The 9,448-nt window shown below is 40.2% G+C and overlaps 1 protein-coding gene across 3 annotated transcripts in view; it reads right to left on the bottom strand.

The window, feature by feature from the left end:
• Positions 1–1,574: 1,574 nt before the first annotated feature.
• The window catches only part of homer2 (homer scaffolding protein 2), a 28,320-nt gene continuing 20,446 nt past the window's right edge, over positions 1,575–9,448 (bottom strand). For 2 of the 3 annotated variants that reach the window (XM_023332548.1, XM_005799729.2), the window contains exons 6-9: positions 8,432–8,588; positions 7,714–7,824; positions 4,442–4,522; positions 1,575–1,967 (exon numbers count right to left, since the gene is read on the bottom strand). In XM_023332548.1, the coding sequence (XP_023188316.1) occupies positions 1,779–1,967; positions 4,442–4,522; positions 7,714–7,824; positions 8,432–8,588 (538 nt within the window). In that variant the 3' untranslated portion in view covers positions 1,575–1,778. The other variant, XM_023332550.1, reaches the window with a different exon arrangement.

Below are 9,448 nucleotides of genomic sequence, written 5' to 3'. Positions count from 1 at the left end.
ACACTGGATCCCTTACAGCAGGAGAAAAAGACACTCACTCAGCATTGTAATGAAACTAGACTTTACCAGTTTGTCAGTTCAGTGGGTACAGCGTAGAACAAGAATCACAAAAGTGCACAAGAGGCGTCGGTTCAACAGGAAGAATCGTTCAGATTCAGGTGAGTTACGAACCGGGGGAAAAACAAACAAAAAAAAAGACATACGTGTTGTTTTTTTTTGTTTTTTAAAAAAGTCCATTTGATAAATATCTCAGTGTTATGACAAGATCAAAAGAGTCATGAAAAATAGTCTCGTGTAATAATATTACAGGGTAAATATTTCACTTTGATTGCAAACATATGGTCTCAAATTGGACTTCCCCAAAGCAGCTGCAACACAGTCCTTTCTTATGAAAACCTTTAAATCGGCAGAGTTTGTCCTCATCACACATTATCCTACATGTGGAAAGCAGATCCAAGACTTATAAACTTGGTCTGGAAACAATAGTTGTAGAGAGGCACCAAAAATAAACATACAAGTAAGACTAAAAGCAAAGTCGACAGGGTTTTTAGTGGAAAGGCTCATTCCAACCAAATGTTTTCAGTGAAAGTTATTCACCTGTCAAGCAGCACCATATCCCCTCCTCTAGGAAAATAAAAATAACCACCACCATAACAAAAACTAATGTGAAGGAAGCACAAACAACCCTGGACACACACAGGTCTGTTAACACTAATGCACACAAAACGGTCCTTGAACACAACACTCGGGGTGGGATTGGGGTTACTATCATGTTAGATGCTTATCGAAGGAAAGGTCCTGAGTTTTCCTTCTTTTATGCAAACATTATCAAAAGGCTCATCTAGAAACTTCCAGAGTTTTTTGTTTTTTTTTTAAGGATGATTTGTTTTCATCTTAAGGTTATTTAATGGAAATAAGTTGTCATTATGGTGATGGTCATTAGTTGGCCTGTTTTCCTTTCCAGGGAGAATTAAACTTACCTGGAGGCACTTTGTGTCGCGGCCATTTATTATATATCTGCATATAATTTAATATATACAAACTGTCTTCAAACACACCTGAGATACATAAGAGGCAGCAGCAAGGACAGTCTGTAGAGGGACTTAAACGTTAAATCTGAAGGGGTCGGGGGAGAAACGGGTATTTCCACTAATTACTTTAATAATGCTTTCATTTTTTGTTCATTTTAGCCCTTTTAAGTCCCCGCTTCTACTTTAAGCTCACCAGGCTCATGTAGAAGTTTTACAGCCTTCAGAAAAGAGACAGATGGACAGAATCTAAGAACCCACCACCAGCTTTTTAAAGCCGCTTTTCCCCCCACAGAAGCGGATGAATAAGCTCGAAGTGCGACTCTGTAGTCTCACAAAGCCAGTACACAAAATGCAGCCATTTTGTGGGACTTGCTTGCCTTCTTTTTACTTTTTTTTGTTTGTTTTAAGTCTGCCAACATCTCTCTCTCTCTCTCTCTCTCTCTCTCACACACACACACACACACACACACACACACACACACACACACACACACACACACACACACACACACACACACACACACACACACACACACACACACACACACACACACACACACACACACACACACACACACACACACACACACACACACGAGGTTGTGTTTATTACAAGCCAAAGCTGATAGATTCAGAAAAGACATCACTTTGGGGGAGTAGGTGCAGCATAGTTTCTGCCCTGAAGAGACATTTTAGTGAATCCTTCATGCCCGACCTCTCAACCTCTCAGCTCTGCCACACTTCCTCTCAGTTGTCAACACCGAGTTTGGAGAGTCCTTGTCTGAACTCGTGCAGCTCATCCAGCTTTCCATCCAGAATATCCATGAACTTCTTCAGCTCGCCCTTCATGTTTCCTTGTTTCTGCCGACTGTCGTTGATGTCCATCTGAAGTCCCTCGAGTTTGCCCTCCAGCTCCTTGTTCTGTGATTCTGCTGCCTGCAGGGCAGATAGTGGAAAAGTAGTTACAATACAGAAAAGGAAAAAAGTCCAAATGTGACTCAAAGATCAGATCTGATACAGAAGTAGATGGATTTCTTTGATGTCCAGTTTTAGAGACGCCAAACGAAGAAACCGCTCAGGGGATGTTGCCCTTCAATGCAGAGTGGAAAAAAGTTTTCATGCCCCTCGAGTTACAAACACAAACTTCAATATGTTTAATTGCAATTTTGTGTGATGGACCGACAAAGCAGTGCAGATATGTGGAGGGAAAGTGAATATAGTTTTCCAAAGTGAAAATCTGAAAAGGTCAGGAGATTTTGCAAGAATCTTTTCCACATCCAGAGACCAAGATCAGATAACAAGTATCAGATTAGTTATACAATTATCAGATTCACAATAGGTCTTAGGCCTGGACTTTGACTGAGCTGCTCCAACACATGGACATTAATTGATCCAAATTATTCCACTGCAGCTCTGGCTGAATAGTTATGGTTGTGGTCCTGCTGGAAGGTGAACCTGAATCCCAGTTTAACGTCTTTTCTCCCTCCAACAGGTTTTCCTCTGGCCGAATACAATCAGATTTGTAAAAGAAATTCCACTTTATAGTTATATAATCACCTTGTTTTGGTCTAACACATAAGAATAGGCATGTCATATTTTGAATGTCCAAATAAAATGACAGTGATACAGTAAGTGGTAAAATGTCAAGATGAGTTGGTAAAAATGTAAACTTTTTAAAACTGACTCCTTCTGAGGCAACATCACAATTATGATCCCTTCCTATTTCTAAGTATCATATCAATATACGTTCATTCGTTTTACTCGAGTTCTGTATTAAAGTACATTCAATAATGTGCCTACAATATTCCTACAGGTGACAGTATTACTAAGAATAGCTCTCGTAGAAATAATAATAAAATCAGCCATTTTCTTATACATAAAATCACAATAAAATACACTGACGTTTGTAGTTCTACCATGACAAAATGTGAACGTGGTGTGAAAACGTTTCCAACGTGACGTCTTCTTCTCAATTCCCTAAATGCATGAATGAACACATGAATTTCCTTTTGATCTGAAAAGCAGAGTAGCAGGAAGGACTTGTGTTTAGAGTGCGAGGATGGTGGTGTAAATCAGGTTTGGAAACAGGCAACACATTAATGCCACAAATGCTTTTGAAGGGAGGAGATTAAAATAGGGGGTGCCAAATGGGACGTTCGTCTGCATGACTGCATCCTACAGCTGACTCCTGAAAGCCGATCTCCTCACGAGGGGGTCAGCTTTAAATAGAGGAGCTCCACACTGACCTCCAGGAGGCTGGCGCTTTATTTTCATGCTTTTAAACTTTGATGCGTGAAAGGGATTTACTTTGTAAAGGAAACCTGCCTCAGGTTTTGGTTTAAAGTTCAACAGACGGCGCTATCTGAGGAATCCAGCTACGGGTCGAGTCTGTTTGTATAACCGGTTAGATAATCTGCTCCAGCCATTATTCTCCACCCAGCTGGCAGAATCCAGTCCTGGGGTGAAGTTTGTGATGTGAAGCAACTACAGGAATGCCACTGTTGGCTTTACTCTCCTCCACGCTGCGACTGAAAGGCAGCACATTTGTGACAGTCTGGATGATCAATCCTGCTCTGAGTCAGCCAGCACAGGGTGAAATGAGCGTCAGCATCAGCGAGCGGCTCGTGTTAGTCTTGGCACCAGCAGCCCATGCTGTCATTCACTGAGCCTGGCTCTTCTGGTTTTACAGAAAGTCCGGTTACCACTGGAAGAAAAAAAAAAAAGCCTATTTCGACGCAAGCTCTTTGTTCTAAAGACCGACATGAGGCAGACCTGCATTGTTTTATGATTTCTCAACACAAAGCGACTGGCACAGCCCACACACACACACACACACACACACACACACACACACACACACACACACACACACACACACACACACACACACACACACACACACACACACACACACACACACACACACACACACACACACACACACACACACACACACACACACACACCCCTACTGAAGTGTTATAAGGCTTGATCATTAAAGCTCTGAAAACCTCTAGAAGTGCTTTATTTTATTCACTAAACAGAAAACCTGCTCCACCAGGAAACTAATGTATCCTGAGAGGAAAGCATCCCTGAAAAGCTTTATTTTTTATTTTTTTCCTTCCTCAACAAAGAGCCAATAATCCACTCAGCACTGTGCAGGGCACAGACCTTTATTAATAGATACAGTATCAACAATGTGCTGGTGAGACACGTGATAGGAATGTTGTGTCACCAGCCCCCCGAGCTGAATGACGAATAGAAACTCGCTCTTCACCTCAGAAAGTGCCGCGAACGCCTTGCAGCGTCGCATCGGGATGTGTTCAAGGCCCCTCAGCTCCCCTTTTTATTCTGCTTCAAATTAAAGCTCGGAGAGGCAACGGGATTGTCACAGAGCGCTTTAAACATACCTTCAGTTTTGCAGTGATGCTCTCACACTCTCCCATCAACTGAGGGATTATCTCCGCCTGCCTCCTCAGATTCTCCAGCTCCTAGAAAGAAAAAGAAAAAAAAAGTTAATCAAAACCTAAAAGAAAAAAAAAAAAAAATCATGTCAGGCTGAAGTTAATCTGCTTGATTAACTTCGAAACATTAAGGATTTTTTTCTTGCATTTTGTCTCATGCCAAATTGAAATGCTGAAATCTACAAACAATCCAATTAAGACATTTTGTTACAAAGCGCCAATACTGTAACGTGTTTTACAGCCAGAATGAAAACTAGTACAAGAGTCGAGGATAAAAGGGTTAGAATTTTAAATTCTGCACCAAAACCCCTATTTGTGTTGATTTCATTTTTATTAGGGCTGAAACAAATCATCGGATTAATCGATTATTGAAATAATCGTCAACTAATTTAGTAACCGATTCATTGTTGACTGGAGTATACAGACTCAAAACTATACTAAAAAAAGTCTAAAAACTTTGTAAATATGTCCTATGAGAAATTCAAGTGGTCTAGTTTTAACTTCAACCTATTCAAATTCTGTGAACATTTTTTGTCACCTTCCAATTATTAATAAAAAATTTGTCAGCAGATCAATATCGATGACAAGTCGAGCAGAAATTGCTGATCTTTTCACACTTTGATGCTAAAAGTATTTTTTTCGCAGCAGATTCAGCATTTGCTACAAATGAAATGAAAGGACTGCTGTGTTTTGGCATTTTAGGTAAAAAGATATTTTCTTTTTTTAAAAGGAATTGAATTGTTTATTTGCAATCTTTAAAATACATTTCTAATATTATATAAAAAGGCTTAAATGAAAAATCTACAGAATGTACCCATTTTTCATCTGATTAATCGTCACAGTAACAGGCAGCTTAATCAATAACACTAAAATAATCATTAGTTGCAGCCCTAAGTTTCATGCATTATAAAATATAACAGTCAATCCTCTGTTGCTTCAATGCATTCCTCTTTATTCACAGCAATTCAACCGGCAATAATTGCCCCAGTCTTTGGCGCAACCTGTGGCAGTTTCGTCCTTTTAGTTTCCATTTGGCCAGCGCAGAGGTCAGCACCACGGTGGTCCTAAATAATTCATTGGCTTGTTTTTAATTGGAGGTAGTGACAGCGTGCATCTACAGAAGGTGGTGAGTCACTGTGCAGATGAGACTCTGTGGGCCGCCTGCTGCATCTCAACGCTCTGCATACAGCAGAGCCTCTCTCTCTCTCTCCGAGCCCCCGGGGTCAGCGTTCGGAACACCGTGGCCGACATAGCGCGGAGAAGAAATGCTGGGGCTCCCAGAGGGCCGCATATTTCACTTGTAATCTTTTAAAATAAGCCAACGCCTCTTTGAACTACTTTCCCTCCTGACAGGGTGAGAGCTTCCCCATCATCCAAGGGAAGATGTATATGTTCTAATAATATTCCAGCTTCCAGGTCGTAAACTAGTGTATTCCAGACGCAGTCTACCTCAGAGTCAGAGCAGAAGTGTCTCCTGGCAACGTGACTCTTCGTTTTATCCAGTTTTATAATAATAGGAGCTACAGATGCCTGAAGATGCCTCTAGATTTAGAAAAACATTTCTGAATTTGTCTAAAAAAACGTGAAAGGAAATATTACGTTTGATGAACTTGAGCTATTTAAGTTAAAGTGAAACCAAATATTTACATAAATGTATTCTCATTGTCCAACATTAAATTAATCTGACCCTTCTGAGCTTTTCACTCAGAAGAACTACCAACATTATTTCCATTTGCTAAATGCCAGTACAACGAAGAGTTTAGTCATTATAACTTTCTTCTACGTCAGATATTTACATCCACAAAAATTGGATTTTGTGGAATTAAGTCCACAATATTTAAAATTTTGTGGACTTCAAACAAGTCTCTCTTGGAACAAGGCTCTCTTAACTTGTATGCCTTGAAACAAGTTAAGAGAGCTCAGGTGACCATGCAAGTCTCTGTAAGCTTCTGATAGGTTCATGCAGGTAATTAAAGGCACACCTATGGAAGAATTTTAAGGCACGCCTCAAACACACTGAGTCGTCGCCTGACTTAAAGAAAAAAATGTGAGCAAAGATATCCTGGGAGACCTGTGACGTCAGAACTACTAATATTGGGGTTTTAACATATCAGTAACGATGTGCTTCCTCAGAGTCAGTTTAAATTAAGAGGTACCACAGAGGTACCAGATCGAATCATAAATTTAAAATATTAAAAAAAATTAGAATGCAAATTGTTTTCATTTCTATTGAAAACTTAATCTACTGTCATAGTCCAGTCACTGCGAAAACGTGTCACATTTGGAAATGTAAAAATAATTCCTAATTACATTTTCAGAACAAGCATAGATTAAATTAGTCACAATATGGTTGAATTTGATGTCGTCTACATTACTGTGGCCAATGAAAATCTTTTAATCAAACCTGTTTTTAACAGAAAACGCTGCAATAAGGTCATCTATTAAACTGACACCCTTTTTTTATGTACCCAATTGCATCATCCTTTTATAAATGCATAATTGGAACATTATACATTCCTGAGAGGAGAGAGAGAAACACAGAAAAAAGGCACAGAAACATGTAATTAAATGAAACCGGGTTCACCACTAACCTCTAATTTGCGTAAAAATGTGGAGCCTACATACATAATTACATTAGACTAATTACCTGTAAAATAAGGAAAGTCTAAAATCAGACCTACATATTTGTGCTTCATTTGGTGGTGGTGGAGGGGAATATTCAAAGCAACTGCAAAGTTGAGGTAAAACACAAAAGGAGCAGTAATCATAAAGTATAGTAATAATGAAACATGGTAAGTAACACTAATCAGAGCTACGGTGGCCCACAAGCTGATAAAACCACTTGCACAGTAAGCCACTCACATACTTAAGCTCTGAGAGACATAGTGTGGTTCCCAAGATGTGTGCACTGAGACAAAGAGGCAGAGTAAAGGTCTGGGTTTAGCTAGATAGACACCAATAAACAGCAGGGGGAAAAAAAGAACCACCACCACCTGTGATTTCTTATCCAGAGGTATAAAACCCCCCTGAGGGAACAGAGTGTTGCAGGATTAAGAGGTGGAGAGGAACCCTGAAAGCTGTGATTGCCTTCATACGAGGGGACTGAGTAAATCACAATGGTTTAAGTGGTAGTAAACCACTTGCTTTACAAGCTCTTAGAGAGAAGCCAGCTCTGGAGAGTGTGAGCCTGTTTGAAGATGAATGTGCTGCAGTCTCACCTGCTCCTTCTCCTGCAGCTCTGCCTCCAGCTCCTTCACCCGAACGGTCAGCTGGGCGTTTTTCTGCTTTTCCTGATTGGCTTCGTTGCACTCGGACTCCAGTTCTGCAATCTGAACAAAGGGAAAATTGAGCTCTCTTTTGTCTGCGGAAAGGTAGTTCAGCGGGGAGTATGGCAGACGTGTAGAGCATATACCCATTTATTATGCAGCAAATGTTGGTGATTGTCACGATATGTTCTACGTTACAAGCTGGGTCACCTTGAAATTAATTACTAAATTTATAAAAAATTTAAAAAAAAAATAAGAAAAAGTTTGCTGCAAAAGGTAAAGCACGGTGGAAACACCAGCCCAGCTGCAAACGCAGCACACATTGATTATGAAACTGAAATGATTCTATTTATAGTGGAGTCAGACTCTGCTGCAGGGAAAACAGCAACTAATGAAAAGTACAGGACTGTGGTGAATTTAATGATCGTTTCCCCGCACACCCCTCCCTACGAGAAATTAAAGTTTTATGAGCAATCCTCTCATCTTATTGAATGGATTTGAATTAATATAATCAGCCAAATTATTGATGAGAAAGTCATCCGTTGGAGACAGAGCGGTTCTGTGTTTTCCTAGAGGCAGAGGTTTAGAGCTGTCAGCTTCTCCTCCGACAGGATTGATGAGCTTGTGTGTTTTGTTTGAACTTCCCCGCAGGACAGTGCGAGTGCCTTACCTTTTTCCTCAGAGTGTCGCTCTCTTCTTGACAGGCCGTAAGCTCCTTCTTCCAGCTTTCCACATTAGCTGAAGACTCCTGCAGTGAATCCACCAGTCTGGCATTACTTTCCTTTAAAGTCTGAAGCTCCGTTTCGTACTTCTTAGCGGTGGTGTTGCTGCGAGGGAAGAGAGGCAGACATATCAACAGGTGTCATTACTCAAGGAGATAAACCGCTCGGGGCTCAAAATCATTTTATTTATGCTACAAAAAGGAAATCTGGGAACTCTCAAAGTTTAAAAAGCTGCATTTTATCAATAAGGTTGGGGATGTTTTGATGTTCATTCGTTATGCATCACTTTGTGTTTCTTCATGCATGGATGGGTTGGCATGTTCTGTTCTTGCTCGAAATGGCGACCGGGATGCTCCTCGGCATCCTGCAGCCTTCGGCCGTTTCAAGCAGTATTACTGCAGAAGCTAAATATTCCTTTAACAGAAGTGAAATTCAGTCGTTCTCCCTCAATAAACTACGTGTTTAATTTAAAAATTCTCGATTTCTTTGAGGGAGTGAAGTTAAAGATAAGCATTCTGATCTGGTCTAACCTTTAAGATGCTGACGGCATTTAAATAGCATCGAAATCATCATTGCTATGAACCAAAACGTTTCGTTTTATAAGCACAATTGGATGCAAGGATAGATGAGCAAATACCAGCAACTCAAATAATTAAATTTATGACAAAAGCAGACATTCATGAAAAATCTATCTGCCTTACAAGTGCCCATTTTATTCATCTTTCTGCTGGAGATGATCTATATATTTGTGCAATTGTAAACCTTCCTGCATAAACGTGTAATACATCGCATGCTGCAAATCTTCCTGCTGCCCTGATGAACAACAACCATGAAGAAGAAATGGAGAAGCAGAAACTCTTTTTGTTGCTGCCTATAGCCAGTTCTAGAAAATTTTGCTTACTATCATTTTAATTGGCTCTGCCACCCTGAGGTCCCTGGATTCCCATCTGGATCCACATCTGGTG

Source organism: Xiphophorus maculatus, chromosome 4 (genome assembly GCF_002775205.1).
Source record: "Xiphophorus maculatus strain JP 163 A chromosome 4, X_maculatus-5.0-male, whole genome shotgun sequence".
Classification (NCBI taxonomy): domain Eukaryota; kingdom Metazoa; phylum Chordata; class Actinopteri; order Cyprinodontiformes; family Poeciliidae; genus Xiphophorus; species Xiphophorus maculatus.
This window is presented reverse-complemented; position numbering and strand designations above follow the sequence as displayed.